Genomic DNA, 27065 nt, shown 5'->3' on the forward strand with positions numbered 1-27065 from the left:
CAGGGGTTGAACTCAGGTCTCCCTCATTACAGGTGGATTCTTTACCAGCTGAGCCACATGGGAAGCCAGTTTTGTGACTTTTTAAGTAGAACCATATATCTACTTACAGGAGCTATGTTGACCCCTTCAATTACTTGTCTTTTCCTTGTTTTATTTTATTTTGGCCTTTTTAAGTATTATATATTGACCATCCAGTATAGAAAGAAGGGACTTGAGCTTTGAGTGAAGATCACTTAAAACATGTTTGGAAGCATAGCAGAATTTTTCATCCTAGAGAGGATAGGAACCCTCACTGGTCTCTTTGCATGCCCCTTCCCCCATCATCTTGCACTTGTCCTGTTCACTGTTGTGATGGCTCTTCTTCTGCACTCAGCCCCTAGGCTCTGAGCAGGTCTCGGTATGTTGCCAAACCACTGAGGCTGGAACAGAGATTCCAAAGTGCCTGTTTCTTGTTTACCTCAATTGTAATTTTTTTAAAGGCCCTTATTTACTGAGGAAGCTTCATGAAGGCGGTTCTAAAATCTCATGCTTGCTTAGTTGCTTCGGTCATGTCTGACTCTTTGTGACCCTATGTGCTGTAGCCTGCCAGGCTCCTCTGTCCATGGGATTTCCCAGGCAAGAAAGAATACTGGAGTGGGTTGCCATTTCCTTCTCCATCTGAAATCTCAGTGAAGGAAAATGAAAAGAAAGTGAAGTCGCTCAATTGTGTCCAACTCTTTGCGACCCCGTGGACTGTAGCCCTCCAGGCTTCTCCATCCATGGAATTCTCCAGGCAAGAATACTGGAGTGGGTCGCCATTTCCTTCTCCAGGGGAATCTTCCCGACCCAGGGATCGAACCCAGGTCTCCTGCATTGCAGGCAGACACTTTACCATCTGAGCCACCAGGGAAGCCTCAGAGAAAAGGTAAATAAGCTGCATTGCTGGTATATTCCATTTTACACCTGAAGTAAATTCTTTTTTTTCCTTTCCTTTCACAAAGCTTGTTCAGAATGCACAAAGATACATTTTGAGCAGTTTTCAGAAAAGGAAAAAAAAGTAAAAGAACAAAACCTTCTCCCAGCATAAATTGAGGTGCTTTCATTTAATTTTTATTTTAAGTAGATTTTCCAAATGTATTTTAGTGATCATGTTCAGTTTTTTTACTCCTTCTAGCAAATCTAATTATAAGAATTTTCACCCATAGTAAAATTGTATTCTGATTCCCATTGAAAATTTTCTAATCCTGTACCTGTTTTAGCAGATTATTTAACTTATATGATTTCTAATTTAAGTGAAAATTTAGTAGTTTCCTACCTAAAGAAAATTATTAGGATTTAGTTTAAATTCATGGCCAGCTAATATTTTAGTTTCTTTTTTTCCTATAATTCTTCTGTTCTTCAAATTCATAATATGAACCAAACCTCCTTTTGATGAGTTTGAAATTGGTTTTTATAAAAGTTCAGTAGTTTTAGAAACAGTTAAGGGTGGCATGCAGATTCGTTAGACTTCCTTCTCACAGCACTGCTGACATACACAGGAGCAGTGAGAATCGTTTCCTGTTAGAAAAAAATACTGCTTGTAAACAAAGCGCTTAGAGAAGCATACGGTGGCGTAATAATGCCAGATGTTATGGCTCTTTGCTTAATTTTTATATTTGGATTTGGGGAAATAATACTGAGAACATAAGGGCTAGATAACCAGTGACATGTTCAGGTCAAAGGATCATCTCTAGCAATTTATAATAGAGAACTTTTGGGTATTTAGATGGAGAAATAGCTGCAGTGAGATAATTTGCTAGTTTATATAAGGCCCTGTGAATAGCCCTCTCCAGAAGTGTCACAGAATGCTGATGGCAATGTTTGGTCTCTGGCAGGTGTGGTTAAACTCGCTCCATAGTGGTTAAGTCATCATTGAAGGAAGGTTCTCAAGGCTAGTGTGGGCTTAGTCATATTTAGCTTTGTGACATGCTTGTGTCTGTCATCATGCTTTCTCACCACTCGTCAGCATGGACAGAGACAATTGACAGATTGTCTGGAATATTTTTATCTTGACTAAAATAATTTTACTCAATTTGACTATGCAAGTTTGGCAACAGGTGTCTTTAAAAAAAACTCTGATATTCTTATGTTTGACACTACCTGACCTCATTCTATTTTAACTTGCTTTAAAATTCTCTTTTTACTTTATAGATATGATTACTTTCATTTAAATTTTTTTCTATTGTGTGTGTGTAAATTCATACTCATTTTAATACAGACACAGGATAAATCAGCTATAAATTGTTTTTCTCACTATTTGTAATAAGAGAATGTGTGGGTAGTTACACTAGCTTTATCATTTCCTGCCTTTTCTGTCTGTCCTAATTTTGACTAATGCGTAGATTAGTATAGCTCAAGAATGCTTTTCTGTAATAGTAGATATTTATATAAATGTCTGGATTATACATACTTTTATTAATCTATCATAAAACTTAGTTTTGTGTTTTTGTGTAATTAGTCCCTGTTCCATTTTCCAGTTTTCTACTGTTAATTTACTACTATTAATAGTGCCATGAATATCCTTATAGATAAACCCATATGTATATGCTTCTTTCCTCAGGATGAGTTCTAATGTTATTTTGTTCATTTTTTTCTTTTTCTGCTCTTCCCTGTTCCCCTCATATCCCCTCCCCTTTCTCCTCTTCGATAACTTACAGTCATTTTGGGAAAAAAATATAAGTATTGTGCTATTGCATCCCATTTGCTGTTTATAAATGGAAGAAGAAGGGAAAATGATGAACACATATCAAGTGCTTACTAAGTTCTTGACACTATCACGGTTTATCTTTTACAGTTCAGTTCAGTTCAGTCGCTCAGTTGTGTCCGACTCTTTGCGACCCCATGAACCACAGCACGCCAGGCCTCCCTGTCCATCACCAACTCCCGGAGTTCACTCAGACTCACGTCCATCGAGTCAGTGATGCCATCCAGCCATCTCATCCTCTGTCATCCCCTTCTCCTCCTGCCCCCAGTCCCTCCCAGCATCAGAGTCTTTTCCAATGAGTCAACTCTTCGCATGGGGTGGCCAAAGTACTGGCGTTTCAGCTTTAGCATCATTCCTTCCAAAGAAATCCCAGGGCTGATCTCCTTCAGAACGGACTGGTTGGATCTCCTTCCAGTCCAAGGGACTCTCAAGAGTCTTCTCCAGCACCACAGTTCAAAAGCATCAATTCTTCAGCACTCAGCCTTCTTCACAGTCCAACTCTCACATCCATACATGACCACAGGAAAAACCATAGCCTTGACTAGACGAACCTTTGTTGGCAAAGTAATGTCTCTGCTTTTGAATAGGCTATCTAGGTTGGTCATAACTTTCCTTCCAAGGAGTAAGCGTCTTTTAATTTCATGGCTGCAGTCACCATCTGTAGTGATTTTGGAACCCAAAAAAATTAAGTCTGACACTGTTTCCACTGTTTCCCCATATATGATAATATCTCACTACTCTCATGACTTACTATATATATATACACTCCAACTATTCCAAAATTTATCTTGGAAAAATAGATGCCATGATCTTCGTTTTCTGAATGTTGAGTTTTAAGCCAACTTTTTCACTCTCCTCTTTTACTTTCATCAAGAGGCTCTTTAGTTCTTCTTCACTTTCTGCCATAAGGGTGGTGTTATCTGCATATCTGAGGTTATTGATATTTCTCCCGGCAATCTTGATTCCAGCTTGTGCTTCATCCAGCCCAGCATTTCTCATGATGTACTCTGCATAGAAGTTAAATAAGCAGGGTGATAATATACAGCCTTGATGTACTCCTTTTCCTATTTGGAACCAGTCTGTTGTTCCATGTCCAGTTCTAACTATTGCTTCCTGACCTGCATACAGGTTTCTCAAAAGGCAGATCAGGTGGTCTGATATTCCCATCTCTTTCAGAATTTTCCACAGTTTATTGTGATCCACACAATCAAAGGCTTTGGCATAGTCTAAGGAGAAATAGATGTTTTTTCTGGAACTCTCTTGCTTTTTCAATGATCCAGTGGATATTGGCAATTTGATCTCTGGTTCCTCTGCCTTTTCTAAAACCAGCTTGAACATCTGGAAGTTCACGTTTCACTTATTGCTGAAGCGTGGCTTGGAGAATTTTGACCATTACTTTACTAGCGTGTGACATGAGTGCAATTGTGTGGTAGTTTGAGCATTCTTTGGTATTACCTTTCTTTGGGATTGGAATGAAAACTGACCTTTTCCAGTCCTGTGGCCACTGCTGAGTTTTCCAAATTTGCTGGCATATTGAGTGCAGCACTTTCACAGCATCAATCTTTTAGTATTTGAAATACCTCAACTGGAATTCCATCACCTTCACTTGCTTTGTTCGTAGTGATGCTTCCTAAGGCCCACTTGACTTCACATTCCAGGATGTCTGGCTCTAGGTGAGTGTGAGTGATCACACCTTCCTGATTATCTGGGTCGTGAAGATCTTTTTTGTACAGTTCTTCTGTGTATTCTTGCTATCTCTTCTTAATATCTTCTGCTTCTGTTAGGTCCCTACCATTTCTGTCCTTTATCAAGCCCATCTTTGCATGAAATGTTCCCTTGGTTTCTCTAATTTTCTTGAAGAGATCTCTAGTCTTTCCCATTCTATTGTTTTCCCATTCTATTGAGAGATCTGACAGAATGTGGTCCACTGGAGAAGGGAATGGCAAACTACTACAGTATTCTTGCCTCGAGAACCCCATGAAGAGTATGAAAAGGCAAAAAGATAGGACATTGAAAGATGAACTCCCCAGGTCAGTAGGTGCCCAATATGCTACTGGAGATCAGTGGAGAAATAACTCCAGAAAGAATGAAGGGATGGAGCCAAAGCAAAAACAACACCCAGTTTTGGATGGGACTGGTGATAGAAGCAAGGTTCAGTGCTGTAAAGAGCAGTACTGCATAGGAACCTGGAATGTCAGGTCCATGAATCTAGCAAATTGGAAGTGGTCAAACAGGAGATGGCAAGAGTCAACATCGACATTCTAGGAATCAGCAAACTAAGATGGACTGAAATGGGTGAATTTAACTCAGATGACCGTTATGTCTACTACTGTGGGCAGGAATCCCTTAGAAGAAATGGAGTAGCCATCATAGTCAACAGGCGTCCGACATGCAGTACTTGGATGCGATCTCAAAAACGACAGAATGATCTCTGTTCGTTTTCAAGGCCAACCATTCAGTATCACGGTAATCCAAGTCTGTGCCCTGACCAGTAACGCTGAAGAAGCTGAAGTTGAACGGTTCTTTGAGGACCTACAAGAGCTTCTAGAACTAACACCCAAAAAAGATGTCTCTTCATTATAGGGGACTGGAATGCAAAAGCAGGAAGTCAAGAAACACCTGAAGTAACAGGCAAATTTGACCTTGCAGTAAAAATGAAGCAGGGCAAAGTCTAACAGAGTTTTGCCAAGAAAACGCACTGGTCGTAGCAAACACCCTCTTCCAGCAACACAAGAGAAGACACTACACATGGACATCACCAGATGGTCAACACTGAAATCAGACTGATTATATCTTTTGCAGCCAAAGATGGAGAAGCTCTATACGGTCAGCAAAAACAAGACCGGGAGTGGACTGTGGCTCAGATCATGAACTCCTTATTGCCAAATTCAGACTTAAATTGAAGAAAGTAGGGAAAACCACTAGACCATTCAGGTATGACCTAAATCAAATTCCTTATGACTATACAGTGGAAGTGAGAAATAGATTTAAGGGCCTAGATCTGATAGAGTGCCTGATGAACTATGGACGGAGGTTCGTGACATTATACAGGAAACAGGGAGCAAGACCATCCCCGAGAAAAATTGAAAAAAGCAAAATGGCTTTCTGAGGAGGCCTTATAAATAGCTGTGAAAAAAAGAGAAGTGAAAAGCAAAGGCGAAAAGGAAAGATATAAGCATCTGAATGTAGAGTTCCAAAGAATAGCAAGGAGAGATAAGAAAGCCTTCCTCACCGATCAATGCAAAGAAGTAGAGGAAAACAATAGAATGGGAAAGACTAGAGATCTTTTACAGGGCATACAGTATTTGAGGTGGGTACCGAAGAGTCCTCATTTACAGTGTATGAATACGAGACCCAGAGAGAATGTGTAACTTGGCCGGTTATATAGCTAGTTGGGACCAAAGATAGGAATCACATTTAGGCGTGTCTTTTTGAGTGAATCAAGCCTTGAAGTTTGTCAAAATATTTATATTAAACAGCATATTTCCCCCATCATGTTACTGTGCATTTGAATTATATCTGACAAAGGTGTTTTTTTTTTTTTTCCCCAAATTGGGGTATAATTTACATATAAGAAAATGCAATTTTGTCTTAAATGTAATTTTGATATGTTTTGACATTGTGTATTCTTATAGAACCACTTCCCAAAACAGGTGTGGAACATTTCATCACCACAGAAAGTTCTATTATTCCCCTTCCCAGTCAACTGAACCACCACCCTTTCCCTTCTACCAGGCAACTGCTTTCTGATTTCCGTCCCCACAGTTCAATTTTGCTTTCTCTTGATTGTTGTATAAACAGAATCATACAATATGTATTCTTTCTTATGGATGTTGTTCTTTGTGTGGATTTCTCTTTGGGGAAGGAGGGAGGTGGTGTTGATGGGTGTTGGGAAAGATTGCCAACTCGATTGAAGTCCTAGAGCAAGTGGTGGCAGGGCTTACCTGAGGGAGAAGAGTGGAGGGAGTGGATGTATTCCATATGGATTCTATCTCTGTGAGGTAGATATTATCTCTGTTTTACTGCTGAAGTATCTGTGGCTCGCCAGAGAAACTAATAAAGCTGATCTTTCACAGCTCACAACTAGTCAAGCCAAGATGTGAAGTCTGAAGTTTGGCCTGTTTAACCTAAAGCTTGTGCATGCCATTTCCTTATGCAAAGAATTTTTTTCTTCGTTTGCTGAGTGAAAAAGACAATGTTAAGCTGCCTACCTTTCTGTGATAACTGAGGTGTGAGGAAGCCAAGGGTCAGGGTTATCAGGCCAGGAAGCAGAGCAAGTTCTTTAGAGAGCTCCAAGTGGAACGGGGACGTGGCCAAGCCAGGAGGCGGAAATGGCTTCATTCCTGGCCTCCAGCCCTCCTGGAAGTGTTTGTAACTGGACCCGAGGCAATCCTGTTCCTTCCTGCTGTGAAGACGTCCAGAATTCAAAGGGCCAACGCCTTGTGCTTTTGGCCAAAGTTTTAGGGAGACTTGGCCAAGGACCTCAAGGTTAGTGTTGGGGAAGAGAATAGTTAAGCTTTCCTCTTTGTGGAGATTAGGATTGTTGCTCCTCCAGGTGAGAAAACTTCACCCTCCTTAGGGGCTGGTGGTGGTTCCCCACAGTCACCCACTGCTTGCTGCATTCCGTGGTACATGATGTGAGAAATAGGTTTAGGACAGAGAGTGCAACAGCAGTGCCACATCACTGAAATGACTGGAGGTGGGGTTAGGGATTTAGAAGTCACAACATAGAGTTGGGGGCACGGCATTGGTTTAGTTAGGAAGTGAGGGACTGCAGGGCTATTTATACTGGTTAAAGTGAAATCCCTCTAAACATTCAGGCTCAAAAAATATACTTAGATTATTTTATGATACACCAAATTAATTCCAAATGGGCTAAATATATGCTAAATATTTTTTCATCTCCTAGAAAAACTAGGAATACAAGTGAATACCTACCAAATTTCCTGAACTTTGAAGCAAGAAAAGAAAACTTGAAGGAATTTTTATGACTTCATGAAAAAAATATGTGACAAAATATTTGTAACAAGTAGGAAAGATAAAAAGCTAATAATATCCTTATTATATAAAGAGTTAACATATGCTACAGGAATGAAATGAAACAGGAGAGAGGGTTCAGAAACACTCAAGTAAGTATAAGAATTTAGTTCATGATAAGGATGGCATTTTAAATCTTTGGGATATAAATATTCAATATGCATTGAAATAGTTGGCCAAGCATTTGGGACTCAGAATGAAAGCTCTGCTTCACTCCTTAAACCAAAATAAATTCAAGTAGTTGGTTAAAATATTTAAATTGAAATGCCTTGAGAAGCAGGATGATGTTGTAGGTAAGAGCATAGACTCTGGGGTTAGACAGCCTGGGCTTCCAGGCTGCCTCCACCAGCCACCAGCTGTATGACCTGAGCAAGTTACAAACCACTTGGTTCTTCACTTTCATGAAATAGGGATGATGTTAGTACCTCATGGGACTGCTGTGAGGATTAAGTAAGTAGCTGTATGAAAAGGGCAGAGAATATCACCTGGCACATACAAGTGCTGTTTAAGTATAGCTGCCATCATCATCCTTATCATCATTACTGTATGGAAGATGTAAACCATAAAAGCACTTGATGGAAAATATTTTTATAAACTTGGGGGTAGAGAAAATGTTCTTTATCATGACACACAAGCCATACCCCATTAAGGCAAATATAGAGAGATTTGAATTGAAAACTTCTACATATGAGGCAAGGAGAAGGGGGCAACAGAGAATGAGATGATTGGATGGCATCACCGAATCAATGGACGTGAGTGTGAGCAAACTCTGGGAGATAGCGAAGGCGGGGAAGCCTGGTGTGCTGCAGTCCATAGATCACAAAGAATTGGACATGACTTACTGACTGGACAGAAACAATGAGAAGGCTGGATGTCACCATACTGAGTGGAGACAGGCTGAGACATGACAACTGTTCATTTAGTGCTTCCTGAACTGAAATGGGAAGAGGATTAGTAGAAGCCAGGTAAGTGTCCAGGAGGCGTGTTTGTCTGAGTGTTCTCAACGTTGCCTTGGTCTTTCTAGGTAAGACTGCTGGATTCGTTACCTGGGGCAGCTATGTCCAATTGCTACAAACTTAGTTTCTTCAAACGATAGAAATCTATTCTCTTTAGTTCTAGAGCTAGATGATTGAAATCAAGGTGTTGGCTGAGCCATGCTCCCTCTAAAGGCTCCAGGGAAGAACCTTCCTTGCCTCTTCCAGCTTCTGGGGGTTCCTGGCCTTCCTTGGCTTGTGGCAGCATGATTCTAACCTCTGTTTCCCTCTTCACCTGCTTCATCTCCTTCCCTGTGTCTCTGTGTGTCAACTCCTTTTCTTATCAGAACACTAGTCACTGGATTTAGGGCCCACTCTAATCTAGGATGACTTAATCCTAACTAGTTGTTATTAACTATTTCCAAATGAGCTCACATTCCGAGGTTCTGTTACGACCTGAATTTGGGGCAAGTATTCAACCCCCCACAACTTTCTCATTCCTTTTCAGAGGGAGAGCAGTGGCTTTGAGAACAGTGGGGCTGGTAAAGGTAAAGGGATGTGTCCAGCACACACCTCACTGGGAGCTTTGGTGGAAGGAGAGGCAGCACGCACAGAGGCACCCTCTAGAGAAGGCCAGAGACGCCTCAGCTAATCTCATGAAGGCCTCACCTAACACAGCACTAGGGATGCGAACATCGGAAAGTGACGGAAGGGATAAAAAGGAGGAGGGAGTTGATAGAAAACTTAAGAAAGCTCTTCAGAGGAATGCACTTATTGAGTCATATGCTGTACTGAGAGATAAGACTGAAACCCCAGGCCATCTTGGGCGAATTAGAATTTCTAAGAAGGATCTATTATTAGGCTTCAGAAGATTGTGAGATTACCCGAAATATCATGGGGAAAAAATTGTGTATGTGGCTATGTAACTACCTCTTCTGGGTAGAGGATTCAAAACTCTCAGTCAGATCCATAAGGGTGTCCAGAACCCCTCGAAAAAACCACAGACTAAATAAAGAGTGATCCTTGGGGTAGAGTGTTAAGATTAGTTTTCAGTTTTCAGATAACAAGGCAAGTGGACCTTCTCTTATGATCACTATGGGTTAAATTGTACCTGTATGCTGCTGCTAAGTCACTTCAGTCATGTCGTGACCCCATAGACGGCTGCCCACCAGGCTCCCCCGTCCCTGGGATTCTCCAGGCAGAACACTGGAGTGGGTTGCCATTTCCTTCTCCAGTGCATGAAGGTGAAAAGTGAAAGTTAAGTCGCCCAGTCGTGTCAGACCCTCAGCGACCCCATGAACTGCAGCCCTCCAGGCTCTTCCGTCCATGGGATTTTCCAGGCAGGAGTACTGGAGTGGGGTGCCATCGCCTTCTCCGGTGTTATATTACAAATGCATTTATCATTGCACTTGTTTTTGAAAGTTCTCAGTGTTTCCAAGCTGTGTACAAATAATTTATGCGCCCTCCCCCACCCCTAATCCGCACCCCACGTCTCTGCTGTTCTGCTGTTCTTCAGGACTGACCCCTTGGGAGAAGCATCTTGCTGCAGTCTCCACGTCCCTTCCCTCAGCCCTCCGGTGTCTCAGCCTGTCTGTGGCACTTAGCTCAGTTGATCCCTCTTCCTTCCGACACTTTCTTTAGCTGGCTTCCAGAATGTCACCGCTCTTACGCCACCAGCTGCAGCTTGCTCATCCCCTTTGCAGAATTGTTCTCGCCTTTCCTTCCCTGTGAACAACCCCAGGCTCAGTCCTCATACTCTTTTCCTTCCCTATTTATACTGCTGCCCAGGGGATCTTCCTTGGTTTTTCCCTCTCATCTTCCTGAGGGTATGTATTATGAAAACAAGTTTTCCTCCCTATGCCCCTTTACTTCTTTTTCACATAGGCTGTTTAGTGTGTTTATTTCATTTTGGCTGCACTTTTTAGATGTCTAATTTTGTCCCTATTGGCTCATCCTCCCTTGGGGATATTGGCTCTTCGACTGGTAATGTGTACTTGGTGGGAGGGCCTAAAACAAGCCCAGGACCAAACTGTGCCTCTCCTGGTAAGGGGAACTTCTCTCCTAGAAATACTTTGCCACTGCCCCCTCTCAACAGACCACCACCACCACCACCACCCGAGTGGCCTGGCTCCTCAGGAAACCTTTCTGATCTCTGCTTTCTTCCAGTGCCCATCTTCCTGAGTTGCCATCCAGCCTCAACAGGTTGGGGGCTGACCTTCTACACCTGCCTGGTCCCTGGCTTGCACTGGGCTGGCGCTGTTGTATTTTGGTCTCTCCATATTGGTGGCAAGTGGCACATAGAGTAGTGTGTGGAAGGAAAAGAAAGCATAACCAAAACGCTTTTCCCAGGCTCCCAGGCCATCTGTGAGCCTTGGCATCTCGTACTTTTTCACCCTGGATTGCACTTCTCCACCAACCAGGACCCAGCCAATCTCTCTCTCTCCAGGATTTCCCGTATGTTTGCTGTTACTTTTTCAGATTCATCAACTTTCTCTTTTTTCCCAGCAGTGTACAGAATTGGGGTTTAGAAAAAGAGGCTAGCAACGTGTTCGTGCATCAGCTTGTAGTCTGTGTAATCTCCATATGAAGATGAATAGTAAAACTGTTTTCACATTGGAAAATGAGTTCCATACAAATTAAGAAGTAATTTAAATATCTTAAAAAGTAAATATATTTACTCAACAAACATTTGGAAAGAGATTTAAATTCATATAATAAAAGTAAAACTAGAATAATAGCTGCATATATCTTTAGTGGAACAAAATATCATACACACAAACCCAGTACTGGTGATATGCAATGAAATGACACATTTTCATATACTACTAATGGACATCTAAATTTGATTTAGTCCTTTTTGAAAGTATCCAGCTTATCTGTAGTCTTAAATTGTTTACTCCCTTCACTCTATCGTTCTGTTCCTGGAATTCTAACCTAGAGAAACCAGTATGAGAAAAACCTTTAGGCACAGAGGTATGCAGTGAAATGTTATTTGTAGTAATAATGACAGTGGCAGCACAGAGAAACAGCCTAACTGCAGGTATTTTTTGTTGTTGTGAGTGTGCAGTCGTGTTTGACAATTTGCGACTCCATGGACTATAGCCCAGCTTGCTCCTCTGCCCATGGAATTTTCCAGGCAAGCATATTGGAGTGGGTTGCCATTTCCTACTTCAGGAGATCTTCCCAGCCCAGAGATTGAATCCATGTCTCTTGCATCTCCTGCATTGGCAGATGGATTCTTTACGATTCGTGCCTCCCAATGGGAGGCTTTGAATCTATTAAAATGATCTATCTAAAGAATATATGAAAACGTGAAAAAATTCTATGACATAACGTTAAGTGAAAAAGAAAGATAAAACAGTTTATATAGTATTAGTATTAAAAATTTTATGCATAGCAAAGAAACTAGAGAGAAATTAATGACAACATTAGTAGTGCTTGTGTTTGGGAATTTTATTTTCTCTTTTTATTTTTTATTAGCTCCAATGTCTTGGAGAAATTTTTAAGTTAAAAAGATACAAAAACCTGTCTGGTTTTGGTTGATTCAAGGTTTGGCAAAGAAAGGATAATGAAATGATCAAAGTTATTGGCATGCATATTTCATAAAAGAGCAAATCTTTCCAATGTAAAAGAACCTATTAGAAAGGAAGGAACAGCAGACGAGTAAGGAACTCTCCTTTATAACTTAATACAGCAGGTGCTTGAGAGCAAGAGCTGGGACGCAAGCTGCAGGTTCAAATCCAACTCTGCCTTCCCTTAGCTGTGTGACCTTGGACAAGTTACCTGAGTTCTTTGTGCTCCAGTTTCTTTATGTGCAGAATACAAATAACAAGCGCACCTACCCCCTAGAGTTGTTAGGAGGATTGTGTTCATAGAGCTCCTGGCTCACAGGAAGGGTCATATATATATGAATATATACATATAAGAGAAGACAACAGTGATAGTAGATAATATATATATTTCATAAAAGGACAAATCTTTACAATGTAAAGGAAATATATATATATATATATGAACATTGTCTACTGTCATTGTTGTCTTCTCTTTATTCTCATCGAAGCTCATGATTCCAAAAATCTCTGGTGTTTAAAACCCAGCTGCATGACTCACTTGCTCTGGGCCCTTGAGAAGCTCACTTTGCCTTTCAGTTTCTGTGTGAAGTGGGGATAATAAAGTCCCTGCTTCCTAGGGTAACAGAACCAAATGAAATCAAGTTGGTCACATGCTTAGCATGGGCTCAGCCCACAGTGAGTGCTCAGAGCAGAGGTGTTGGGAGGTATGGAGGGCTGGTAAAGAGGTGGTAGTTTGTTTTCCTTTAGGTCTGTTTTAAACCCTCAGGAAGTATGGGGACACGTAATGAGTGGGCAGCGATGAGGGCCTTGCTGTCCCCTTTTGACAGAGTGAGGACGTTGAGGGTCAGTGATAATCATGACAGTTTATAGGTTTATACTGCTTTACAGCTTTCAGAGCTCTCTACATGTATGTTGACTCCCTGATAAAACAGTTCACCTGCCCTGGTTAACAGAAGACCTGCACTCATTACAGCTGTTTACAGACTTCTAGCCATTCCCCCATGTTCGTGCTGGACTTCAGCGACTGGCAGTGTCTGTCTTCCTCTCCACTCTGGATCTAGCTGTTCCTGAACCTGGTTTTAGGCAGATGCACTTCCATTGCTTTGCACTTCCCCTTGTTTGCCCTCATCTTACTCCGTATGTGCGACCCATCTATGTGCCCGTGTCTTGGATCCTGTTTCCCTGAGAATTACTCTAAATTCTTACACCGTTCTACCCTTCAGCCTGTTACTACATACTTAGTAATGTATAATTTTAACTGTAACTGATGGGTTCAGTAATCAAATTTTTACCCAGTTTACAATAGATAAAAACATTTTATCTGTTTAAAAAGATTTTCTTTTCTCTTTTGATGCAAAGGACTGTAATGCAAGTAAACTTTATGGCCTGCCCAGGAGAAAACCATAATATTTGGTGATTCATTTTATCAGAGAAATCCGAGGCAAGATCTTTTGCTTTTTTGAGTTAAAAATACCTATTTTCTAAAGAAGGGTTAAATATATGTTACTATTTTTGTAGTCAATCTGGATAACTAGAGGGTGATAATTTTCTCACTTAACAGTTAAAGAGAGGAAAATGGTGATATTAACCAGTAAATTATAACATCAATTGTGTTTTTTAAAAAAAGTTTATCGCACTTTTTAAGATTATGTAGTAGCTCCATTTGTTAATGTATTTTAATAACTCACTTTTTTCCTTCAGTTTATGGGACTTCCTTAATTGGAGGAAATACCTTTTTAATTAACGTTTATTCAAATACAGTGAAAATGTAGAAAAGTATACAGATCATAAGTAAACGCGAGTTTTCACAAAGGGAACATGCCTGTGTGCCCCGCCCAGAGAGAGAGTTCGGCGACGCTGCATCGCGAACCCACGCGGCCCCCTTGGAAAGGGATGCTTTTGTGTGCTGTCATTCTCTGTTTCCTGTTTGCCAGTTTTTGAATATATGTATTCTTTTTCTCTCTTTTTAAATAAAATGTTTGTATTTTAAAAATAACACAGTTTTTACAAGTTAAGTCGTAGCAATTTCCTGCTCCACTGCTCCCCCTTCTCAAGATACTTCTTGCCAAAGGGGAGAAACCCTTTAGAATTCTTTTGCCATTCACACATTTCCATATTTCATAATAATGATAACTATATATGGCTATTTTTATTAACCCAATTTTAGGTATTATCAGTTGACCTCCTCTTATAGTAAATAAGGACTTAATTATCTTGTACTGGCATTTCTGTTACTTCCATTTCTTCCCAATATGTTTACACTAAAAAGTTTGGTTACGTGAATATTTTCTATTAACATTATATGTCTGTGCAAATTATATTCAAAATGGATATTACATAATACTATGATTGAGGCGTATTGTTTGCCTTTTGTTTTTTAATGGCATTAATGCTTGTGTTGCTTTTCACATGCTTGTCTGTGAGCCTCTTGTCTAAAATCCTCATCTCTCCTGCCCTCCCTTTTCTGGCTTTAGCTCTGGATGCTGTCACTAACCCTCGAACTTGCGATCCAGCAGTCTTCCAGTCCTGATCTTTTGTGGATGTACTCTCCTTGTTACTTTCCTTCGCTGGTTTCCATGACATCACTTGCTGCCATCCTTCCTTAGTGCACAGACCTCCATCATCTCTCCTCCTCTTAAACGGTGTTTTCCTGAAAGACTCCGTCCTCGGTGTGATTCTTACCCCACACAGTCTCTTTAAGCAGTATCTGCCAGGGCCACGTGTGACTGCTATCTATTCCTCCATATGGAACTCTCTCCTCAGGCCCAGATCCAGCTATTTAATCACTGAACATCAAACAGAGAGCATACAAACAAATTTGGTATTGTCTCGCCTCTCTTCAGGACCTCTCTCCTGATGGTATCTGCATGTGAATTGGGTAGAGGTGTGTTTGGTGTCTGCACCCTGACCCCAACAGAGGGACTGCACCTCCTTGTCGTTTTACAGTTCCCTTTTTGCACCCACAAATATACACACACACTTTACCAACTTTTCCCCTCTCAGACACCAGCACTACAGCTCTCCATCTTAATTGGCAAGAAGAATAAAAGATTTCTTTTCCCCCTTGGCTGCTACTCATGGCTAAAATGAGTAGATAGGATGTTGGGCCAACTGTGAGAGCCCAGAAAAAGCAAAGAATTTTACTACTTTAGTACGCGTTACTTGTCCACCTTAGTAACTGTTTCACTAGACCATCTCTTTCGAAGTGTGTTAATCCTTGAAATGTTTACAGAACAATTACTTGAAGCAGGTAGTGCACATTCATACCATTTCTCCTGCATTGTGACTTCCAGGCTTAAAATCAGGAGTGGGGCTGTAATATCAATTTCATTACTTTCAGATTTAAAACTGTACATGTTGAATTATAATGTGAATTTATGGGCAGAGATAATTTACCTTGTCTGTCACAAAAGAAAAAAAAAGCACAATTGAATGTTCTCCCGTCCACTTGTATCCCTGGATGTAATTAGGGCCATGAGTCTGAGCTCACATTCCTAACAGTGTTCACAGGCCAGAAGGGCCTTGATTCCTTGGCTGCATCTCACGTCTGGATCAGAACACCCTGCGGGGAGACAGAGCAAGGTGTCGGTTGCATTTCTCTTAGCAACTCTTTCTGAAAGAGGTGTGTTCGTGCAGTCTGTCTTTCAGGCACGAGTCGCTTATTGCATCAGTACTGTGTGCCAGGCACAATGTTAGAATCAGGGACACGCGTTGATGATGTGGTCCTCTCCTTAAAGTTCAGAGTAAGAATAAAGATGTGGCACCCTGTCTCATGGAACCTTGCCACTCAGAAGAGTGTGTGATCTGTGGACCGTCAGCATCAGCACCGCCTGGGAGCACGTTAGAAATGCAGACTCTCATTCCGAGATGGAGCAGCATCTCATCCAGGATTCTGTACTTACAGCAGGCTCCTGGGGGAGGCCGCTGCTGTCAGTCCAGGGGCCACGCTGAGTAGCAAGGTCTGAGGGTGCTCTGCCTGAGCTGGTTCTTTAGGTAGATCCATGTGTCTTTGCTGGCCTCCTATCACAAGGGTGGGTCATTGAGGATGCACTTTGTGTGCCTCCAGGAGCCCTTGAGATACATGGCCCAGTATAGCTGTACCTTGTCATAGCAGTGTAACCTGCAGTGGGGCTCAACTTAGTTCATCTGTCAGCATTCAGAGTATCTGGGGTAGAATGTGTAAAGACTGATGAAAGCGAGATGGCCAAGAAGTTGCCAAATGGTGAGTGGAACTGGGGTAGTTGGAAGGACAAGAGATACTTTCTGGGAAGCCTGCGTGCCTGAGGCAAATGCATTGGTAGTTTATCATTCAACAGTGAGGAAGGGCCAGGACCACTTTAAGCCGAATTCTGGTTCTGAGCATTATTGCTGTGATCTGGGTGGAAAATAGTGAGGCCAACGTAAAGGAGGAGAAGCTGGATTTAGGACTTACGGATGGCATCACCGACTCAATGGACATGAGTTTGAGCAAGCTCCGGAAGTTGGTGATGGACAGGGAAGCGTGGTGTGCTGCAGTCCATGGGGTCGAAAAGAGTCGGATGCAACTGAACTGAACTGAGGAGTGCTGAGTCAAATTGGTTACGTGTGGCCCAACCAGGAGAGAAGAGAATCTAGGTTGGTGCTCAGGGGGCCAGTTCTGAGAGTACAGGAGGAAGAGGGATCTGGGATCTAGGATAGATGGAGGGTGAGAGGTTGATGGGACATGTCTGGTAGGTATTGAGGCACACAGTCCGGGGGCTCTGTCTGGAAGGTGGTCAGGCTCGTGCTGCACCCACAGTATTGGGTAGATACTTGGTCATGGAGGGTTTGCAGCTATAGGTGTGGATCAGATCATTCAGAGAGGACCCTCAGAGTGAGAAGAGAGGCACGTGGAGCCTAGGGCCCTGTGAAGCAGAGCCCTCCGAGGAGCCTGAAAAGGGGACACCGGGAGAGGTCAGATCACTGTCTGCGATCCCAGACAGTGGTTCCAGATGGGTTCATCTTGTTTTTTACTCTTTAAAAGTGGCAGAGTGATATTCCTACAGGCCTGACATGGTTTGTCACTGTCGTCGTCATTGATGGTGAGGGTGGCCCTTTGTTTTTTTGGTATTGTTTGGTTGTTTCTAGCTCACCGGTTTCTTCTGTGCATTTGTTAAGGTCCTTAAAATCCTGGTCAGGGCAGTGATGGATGGGATGGCCGATCGTAGTGGCGATGTTGCAACTGGCCTCAGAGGAAAGCTGCAGGAGTTATTTGGCAGAGTGACTTCAAGAGTGACGAATGATGGAGAAATCTGGAGGCTGTATGCTCAAGTGTATGGAAACGGGCAGAGTGACAAGCCTGACGAAAATGAAAAGGTGAGTCCTTCCCAGTCCTCTGGGGCTCTTACCTTCTATTTGAACACAGACGGTGAATCTGCCTTTTTGATGGTTGGAGGGAGACTAATAATTAGAAAGATAAGATTAATATGCTCATATTTTCACTTATGATGCAGAGTTTTTTAACATAAGCACCCTGAATTGTGGACAGGTTAGGATGTGTAAACATTCATCTTTTTTCTTTCCATGAGTTTTTCTTAAATAATTGTTCTCTGTTCCCCAAAAAGGATCTCTTTAATCTGCTTTCCTTGCAAGCCGTGAACAGCTGGTTCTCGTTATTTACTCCACACCCCTTTCTGCAGGCTCCTTGCTGAAGACTAAGGTAGACGGTACAAGGACAAAGGAGTGTTTAAATCTGAGGTGGAGACTATGAAAAGGAGAAAGAAAAAGGAGCTCGATAAGACTATGGGAGAGAAGCTTTTAAAGTCTAAACATGAATGTTGTGCAAAGGTTGCCCTGCCCCTTTCTTGCAAGTGCAGTGGAGCACCAGTTGCGTTCAAGTTATGCCTTCAGCTTCTTATCTTAGAATGTAAAAGGGGCCTCCAGAGTTCCCAGGGTTGGAATACTAAATGTTTTGTGTTCTTTTCAAAACATCCACAACAAATCAAATGTACTTGTATAAGTTTGGAATTTGCCACAGTACAGCTAATCTGTGGGATTCTTAGCCATTCTCTCCCCCACTTCAGTCCACCCAGCTGGCTTCCAGCAAAGCCTTGTCAGCCTGGAGAATACACACTCACACACATGTGTGCACACACTCCTGCTTTCTGTCCTTCCCTTCTTCTTGAATTCTGTCCTCTCTGGCATATGTGGCATTAAGGATACTCTGAATTCTCTGATCTGTGATTTCTCCCTCAAGGGTGGGGAGGTTGTAAAAGAAAGTTGTTTTAAGCATCTGTGTTGTTGCTCACCTGCCAGTAATCCCACAGTTTTCACCAAGTTCACACCTCGTTCTCTAAACTGGTCTCTTAAGCTGATGTTTACAAATGCCAGGGAAATGTGTATACTTCTTATAGATTTGTAAACCCTGCCTTTTAATTTTTGGAGGGAAGTGTCTCCATTCAGACATGCCCATTTGATTTAACTGCTTGTTGCTGTTGTCTTTGATGAGAATAATGCAGAGAGTGTGCTGCATAACGCAGAGGCTGGCTTTTCAGCTGGAATTAGTTCCATATGACTTCCAGGAAGCAGAGTTTGAAATGTGAATTCTGCTTGTTCTAAATGCTGTTCTTTTTCTTTCCTCAGGCGTTCCAGTATCTCTCTAAGGCATACAAGTGTGACACACAGTCCAGTTGTTGGGAGAAAAATATTACGTCATTTAAGGAAGTGGTTCAAAGAGCCTTAGGACTCGCACATGGTATTTGATGTAACATTTAATATCCATGGTATATTTTAATGTATTTCTACTGATAGGAAAACATATTAGTCAAAAGCGAAATTCCATTTCAGATAATTTCAGATTATTTCATTGTATTAGAATTTTTGTAGTTAATTCAGCAAACATTTATAGATTAACTATTATGTAGTAGGCACCCTCAGAGAAGACAGTGGCACCCCACTCCAGTACTCTTGCCTGGAAAATCCCATGGACGGAGGAGCCTGGTGGGCTGCAGTCCATGAGGTCACTAAGAAACGGACACGACTGAGCGACTTCCCTTTCACTTTTCACTTCCATGCATTGGAGAAGGAAATGGCAACCCACTCCAGTGTTCTTGCCTGAAGAATCCCAGGGACGGGGGAGCCTGGTAGGAGGCCATCTATGGGGTCGCACAGAGTCGGACACGACTGAAGTGACTTAGCAGCAGCGGCAGCAGTAGGCACCCTAGAACAATGAGAAAAAATAGGCTAGAGGCTTAAATAGTGTTTGAATAAGTGACTGATGGATAGGAAATACCTTTACAACTGTGTTTAATCTTCACACAGAAGTAACCTCCTGCATTGATGATCTAGTAGTAAGAAAATCTGAACTTTTCTTGACTCATATTCTTCTTTCATAAATGAAAATATTTAGAGTACATAGATTTCTGGAGTGCATACCAGTATATTTTAATGTGTGGTATTTAGGGGAGAAATAACCTCACCTAGAAAATTGTATGCCTATTGGGGAAAGATATTCCAGATAAAGGCTGCTTTTAATTATTTGCATTAATGAAAAGTATACCAGTTACAGGCAGTAATGCACTTTTATATTTATGTTTGAACATAGGCATGTGATGCCCAGGGAATGCAATTCAAATAAAATAGTGAAGCCACACTTAGGATTCAAGGACTGAATCCCAAGGACCGTGAATCTATGCTAAAGTCCTCCTGTAACTTTTGCAACAGTTGCCGCAAGTAGGGCGCCGACAAGTGGCGATTATACAGGGCAGACCTTTGGGCTCAGGGGGCCTGTGCTCCAGGACCAGCTCTGCCACATGCTAACTCGGCGACTTGGGGTCACCATTACTTACCTTCTCTGACCCTTAGTTCCCTTGTCATGAAAACGGAGATAATACCAATGGTTGTTACGAAAAATGAGTAAAAGCATATTGAAGCACTTAACAGTATCTTATGCATGGTGTAAATGTTAATCCCGTACCTCCTCACCCCCACCCTGTTCTTTCTGTAGTAGAGGATCTGAGTTGGGTGATAAGGGACTCAAAACTAAAAAGGAAAAAATGAATAAGAATAAAGCTTAACTTTGCCTTGAAAAAAATCACAGAATGTTCAGTTTAGAAATGGGCTTAGTAGTTAATAATTCTACTTGTCATTGACAAAAAGATATAAATATCCAATTTCCTGGGCCACCCACCCCTTGACAGATAAGGTAGAAGTTAGACTCTGTGTAGCTGAAACTCAGTGTGGAAGAGGTTCACATACTTTCTGACAGGCCAGTGGAAGGAGGGTCGAGGGTGGCTGGAATTTACAAAGCTTGTGCTGGCCTCAGGGTAGGTGAGCTTAGGTGGAGTTCATTCTTTAAAAGTTCAAAGGCCTTTGGCCTCTGTGGATACGGGACTACTTCTGGAGGAACCCATGCTAAGGTATATTATCTACACAGTTATAGCAGGGTGCAGTTTGCTTTGAAGAACTTACCCGAGCTATTTCCGCTTGCCAACCCTAAACATTTCTGTGAACAGCGGGTTCTGTATCAGTCAATGCCAAGATATTTTCTGTAATCACCAAGTGGTAGTATTAAACCTGTCAAATATAAATAGGCAGGTTAAAGAAGTACTCCAGGAAAAAAAAAAAAATCTTCATTTTGCACCTTAAAATTGATTTCAAACTATTTCTGGTACACTTTTTTCTCCTTCTGAGAAATACTTAGAGAAAAACAAGTGTCTTTTCTTTTAAGTTTCCCTTTGACTTGAATGAATTATGTGTTCGTTCTCCTTATGGCATTTTAAGCATACCTGAGTAGATGCTCAGCGTTAGTTTCTAGTGACATTTTAGATTTAAAAAGATAAATCTTAACCTTGTCTGTGTTGCTTTTGTGTAGCCATGCTCCATGGAAGAATAAGCTGAGTTTCTCTGTTATTTCTGTTCTCTTTTTTTATCTTTCTCCCCATCACTGTGCTCCACCTCATCCAATTCTGGAAAAGGAAATACGACATTAAAAAAAAAACAATCTCTATATGATTTATTCCATTTTGGGTTGCTGTTTTGAAGCATAGACACATGCTCCAGAAAGCTTGGTAAGGGTTTCCACATAGGCTTGGAGACCCTTCTATAACAGTGTTGTCATTGTGTACCCGTTGTTCTGTCTGGAGGGTGTTCATTTACAGTCTGTGTTGTTCTGTTTTCTGGGAAAGGGTGGGCAAAAGTTCATTCCTTCTTTGCCATCCAGGAACTTTTAAAATCATAGTTATGCATTTTAACTACAGTCTGCCTGGAGGAAGCATAGCTGTCTTGGATTTCCTGATGATTTGAAACAGCAGGTTATTTCTCTCTGTTTCTCTCTCTGTGTCTCTCCGTCTCTAATGCCTCTTGAAAATAGGATTGAGGAAGGGGACTAATAGAGTGTTTGTCTCTTTGCTCTCTATTTTGTTTTTCTCAAAATGACAAGGATTGAAAACAGAATCACAGCTGTTTTTGCTATATCACTAGGTACTAAACAACCCAAGTATCTGACTCATGGTAGTTACAACCTTCCTCTATTATGGGACACAGACATCATAATCCTCAATATCTCCAGGTTAACCTATGCCCTTTAAAAATGAGTGTGACATTGTCGACTCCCTTGCATCCTTTCAAAATCTAGTTATTATTTTGTAGTAGGAATGCCAGATGTAGCTCTCATGCCATAGAAGGTATTAATGAATGACAAACCTGGTTTACCAGGCACATGACCTCTGCTAGTTTACATACAGGAAGGAATCTGTTGTCTATCCCTGTTCTAAGATACAGGGTACTGAGTAGACTTCAGTTGCTGCACTGTTTAGTGGAGTTTTAGAATAGGTTGTAGGAACAGAAACAAGAAGGAGTCAGTGGAGAAATCTGAAGCATTATATTTTTACAAAGCTCTTCACTTGTTCTTGCTGCTGCTGCTGCTGCTGCTGCTGCTGCTACTAAGTCGCTTCAGTCGTTTCCAACTCTTTGCGACCCCAGAGATGGCAGCCCACCAGGCTCCCCCGTCCCTGGGATTCTCCAGGCAAGAACACTGGAGTGGGTTGCCATTTCCTCTTCCAATGCATGAAAGTGAAAAGTGAAAGTGAAGTTGCTCAGTTGTGTCCGACTCTTAGCGACCTCATGGACTGCAGCCTACCCGGCTCCTCCATCCATGGGATTTTCCAGGCAAGAATACTGGAGTGGGGTGCCATTGCCTTCTCCTTCACTTGTTCTTAAAAAGCCTTAATAGCCAGGCCTTCTGCTAGAAAGGGTTATAGCCTCTGTTCATAATTTCAAGTTTAGGGAAAATGGGCTCCTCAGAATGCAGAGGCAGAGTTGTTGGCATGAGTGACCATCTTCTCCCCTGCTTGGTGCTAATGGTTACCAGGCGTGGCTCAGCCTGGTCATGCTCACCTTCTCTAAATGCAGGCACCTGGGTTGTTGACATCACTTCTTCAGAGTGGTGATACAAGCCCCAGGTATGAAAATACAGTGAGAATTGAGCTGTGAATATCTGGCATGTCGCTTCCTTGGGCTGGTGTCGTTGGCAATTGTGAGTCCCCACCAGGGACTCAGTACTTTGGGAAGCCATATCAAGATGAACTGCGTCTGTTTTTGTTCTCTGTGAGCATCTTGTTTCTGCCTAATTTCAATAATCTTTGCTTCTGTGTTTTTTTAGAGTCTATTCCCAACAGTCTGTAACTCACCAGAAAACACTCATTTTCCTCAAAAGTCTCCTTTGAGCAATAAATTATCCTTTTTAAGGGATAAAAGGGGAAATTATGCACATAACTTATTTTCCTTTTACCAAAATAAAAACTTTCCATGTAGAAGCATTTCTAAAGTCTGTTAGTATAAAGTGCTAATGAAATAATTGGATTTTGTGCCTTTAAATTATCATCATTATCAATTTTTAATGGATGTTTTCCGTGTATTTATCTTCCAGTGGCTATTAAGTGCAGTAAAAACAAATCCAGTCCCCAGGAGGCTATACAAGTGCTGTCTTCAGTTCGACTCAATTTACGGGGCTTATTATCTAAAGCAAAGGTGAGAGTGAAATGTGAAGTATTTAGAATTATCATAGGAAAAAAAAGTTTTTGGTGTCAGCCAGCTGCTCTTAAGTTTTCTTTACATGAGGGATAACTTTAGGCCCACATTTGATTTTACCTTTAAATTTTGTGTATTTGTTTTTGGCTGGCTGGGTCTTCGTTACTTTGCACGGGCCTTCTCTGCTTGCAGCGAGTGGGCGCTGTGCTTCATTGTGGTGTGCCGGCTTCTCTTTGCAGCGAGTGGGCGCTGTGCTTCGTTGTGGTGTGCCGGCTTCTCATTGCAGCGAGTGGGCGCTGTGCTTCATTGTGGTGTGCCGGCTTCTCTTTGCAGCGAGTGGGCGCTGTGCTTCATTGTGGTGTGCCGGCTTCTCATTGCAGCGAGTGGGCTCTGTGCTTCATTGTGGTGTGCCGGCTTCTCTTTGCAGCGAGTGGGCTCTGTGCTTCATTGTGGTGTGCCGGCTTCTCATTGCAGCGAGTGGGCTCTGTGCTTCATTGTGGTGTGCCAGCTTCTCATTGCAGCGAGTGGGCGCTGTGCTTCGTTGTGGTGTGCCGGCTTCTCTTTGCAGCGAGTGGGCGCTGTGCTTCGTTGTGGTGTGCCGGCTTCCCTTTGCAGCGAGTGGGTGCTGTGCTTCATTGTGGTGTGCCGGCTTCTCCTTACGGTGCCTTCCCTTGTCGCGGAGCCTGGATTCTCGGTGCCTAGGCCTCGTTGGCTGCGGCTCCAGGCTCTGGAGCACAAGCTCTGCAGTGGTACACAGGCTTTGTTGCCCTGAGGCACGTGGAATTTTCCCAGACCAGGGTTTGAACCTGTGTCCTCTGAAATAGCAGGGGGATTCTTACCCACTGGACCACCGGGGGAGTCCCTCCCATTATGTTTTAGATATTAGCCCCCAGGTGGTTGTGCTGGTGAGGAGATCATTGACCTACTGACTAAACCACCCTACTCATGGGTAACTTAGGAATCTTTGAAATTAATATGTATAATCCAGCTCTTGATGCTTTCTTTAAACAGTGCTCTTCTACTTACATCACTTTTCCCCCAAATGTGGCATATATACTACTAGTAGCACTTGGGTAAATGTTGTTATTTTAATATATATTTATTTCAGTGCATATTAGAAAAAGTGTAAGTAGCAATGAAATCTATAATTTCATGAATATTATTGCTTATTTTCTATTTACAGTAGTGTTCTAATGTTTTCCTTAAAAAATACTTTTATTTGAATAAAAAAATTTATTTAGAGACAGATATTAAGCAGGTGATGTATGGATTTGACAAAAATGTTACGGTAGATGTCAAACTCAGGTTTGACACGTAAAACGTATGCTGTCAGTTTACAAGTACCACCCTGTGAACCGGTGCTAGGAGGGGGACAGCTGAGAGTCATCGAGGGGGCTCTTGAGTAGATTGGACTCCACATCTCCACCTGTGACGGAGCAGGTCTGGGGCAGAGCCTGGGAAATCTGTGTTCAGTTTCTCAGGTAGTTCTAACATGTAAACTAGGCTTGGAGTATACCACTGGGAACAAAGTTTGAAGTAGTATAACTTCTAGTACAAATTAGCACTTTCTTTTCTAATCTTTATTTGCCTTCCCTTTTTAATCTTGGGTCTCAGCTAATTTTAACTCACTTCTGAGAGCCAAATTCATGGCATGTGAAGGTCACTTTTGGACACAGGTAAAAACCTTTCCAGAGGGTGCATTTTTATTAATTGCATGATCTTTTCAGATTAGAGCAGCATTTTTGTCTCTATGTAGATTATTAACTCATTTGCTATCTTAATGAGTGTGCCTGCTGGAACCAGTTTTCTGTAATCTGGGAGAACTGTATTTTCTCCCAGCTTGACAGCACAGCTTCAGATTGTGTGTGTCTCAGAAAGCTGCAGGAGCTCTCTTAAAGGTCAAGGTAGCAAACTTTTTTTGTGACTCTTATTCCCAAGTTAGGAGCTCAGTTTCCTAGTTTCAGTGAGGTCATCAACTTACCCATGATTGTTTATTTCTTCAGGATGTACTCCACAAGTTTCTCTTCTCTGTGCAAAGCTTATAATATATTAATTTTACATAAACCTACACTTATATATGACTTAAATAGTCTTTTTCTAATGTAATTTTACTTATTTATTTTTGGCTGCGCTGGGTCTTCATTGATGCACACGCTTCCTCTGGTTGCAATGAGCAGGGGACCACTCTCTAGGTGCGCTGCTCAGCTTCTTACTGCAGTGGTTTTTCTTGTTGCAAAGCATGGGCTCCAGGGCATGTGGGCTTCAGTAGTTGTGGTTCCCAGGCTCTAGAGCACAGGCTCAGTAGCTGTAGTGCACCAGCTTAATTGCTCTGCGGCATGTGGGGTCCTCCTGGACGAGGGATGGAACCTGTGTCTCCTGCATTGGCAGGCGAATTCTTTACCCCTGAGCCACCAGGGAAGCCTGACTTAAACAGTCTTGTATGTACTGTCAAATCCATTCATATTGTGGAATTCCAGACATTGAAAATGAGGCTTCAGAACATCATCTGTGTATAGATTTTGTTCTCATTGGATCTCAACTGGATTATCCAAAAATGGGAAAAATTGCTTCCCAACACCTCCTTTGAAAGCACCTTTTTGCATATAATGTTTGGGAGCCCCTGATTTTATAGTAAATCATTTTTACTTTTCTGCTTTATAACAAATTGGATTTGCTGAAAAAGAATTGCCTTTTCTAGAACACTTTAAAAAGTGAAAATGACTGAGGATAACTGTGTTAAGTAATAGGCTCAGTTCACACAAATCTCTGGTCCTTTCCTGCCAGGCCTGGCACGTCATGAACATAAACTCCTAGATAGAACCTAGAAACTCACCTAAAGTCATCCAGTTCTTGTTCGGCCAGGACAGAGTAATTCCTCAACCCTCAGCACCCCGTCCTTGTACAGATTGGCTGCCAGGGTGGTGGGGGTTGGGGGGTAGGTGGCCTGAGAGCAGTTGGTGAGAATGCCAGAGAGCCTAGAGACAGAGCAGATATAACACTTACGCTCCATGGGACCCTCAGCAAATTGTTCTTTTCTGCCTAAGCCTCCGTCTCTTTCTGCTTCCTCCTTACTTTATAGGGAAGTGAGGCAGATTTGTGATGATTTATAAGCTCTGTAATTCTTAGTAAAAATAAATATGCCATGTAAGTCCAAGTTACTTTGCTCAGAGGTGTTTTTTCTACTGCACATCGCAGCAGTTGGTATGTCGGTCTGTTGTGAAATGCTGTGTAAGACGTGACTACACAGTTACGTGGCAAAGCGTTACAAAACAGCTCTTTGCTCCATAAATCACTGTGGGAAACTCTAAGCTTATCATGTGATGACGCCTTCACTCAGAACATCTTCAGGATTCCCTTTTTAGAATAGCTGTCAGAATGATTGCTGTCATCTGTGGTGGTGGTGGTGGCAAATAGTCATATTTTAATGATAAGTTTGATTTTTGTAAACAAATAGTCTTAAGTGTGATGAAAAGGATAGATGGTAAGCTGAGTAAATTACATATCTGATTAAAAAACACACACACAATGTGGTCATAAAACCCTGAAGCTGGTTTTCCTGCGCGCCTGTACTGGCTCAGCAGGCAGCTCCTAGAAAGGCGTTCCAGAATGTGCCAGCCGTGGTGGTGTTACTGAAGGATGTTGTGGTATTGCCCCACCCCAAAACAATTCCTTTTACAGAAGGAGCTCACTTTTGTTTTAATGTGCTGGACTTTTTTATTTTTACCCAGTCTTGATGATTGTTGTGGCCTCTTAGTCCTAAGCCATAATTAATTT

The 27065-nt window shown here is 42.0% G+C and overlaps 1 protein-coding gene across 3 annotated transcripts in view; it reads left to right on the plus strand.

Moving 5' to 3' along the window:
- Positions 1-27065, plus strand: part of TTC27 (tetratricopeptide repeat domain 27) — a 185015-nt gene that overhangs the window by 157309 nt on the left and 641 nt on the right. For 2 of the 3 annotated variants that reach the window (XM_010809874.4, NM_001075862.1), the window contains 3 exon segments: positions 17442-17639; positions 18906-19017; positions 23191-23291. In XM_010809874.4, the coding sequence (XP_010808176.2) occupies positions 17442-17639; positions 18906-19017; positions 23191-23291 (411 nt within the window). 3 annotated transcript variants of the gene reach the window in all.

Source organism: Bos taurus, chromosome 11, assembly GCF_002263795.3.
Source record: "Bos taurus isolate L1 Dominette 01449 registration number 42190680 breed Hereford chromosome 11, ARS-UCD2.0, whole genome shotgun sequence".
Lineage (NCBI taxonomy): Eukaryota > Metazoa > Chordata > Mammalia > Artiodactyla > Bovidae > Bos > Bos taurus.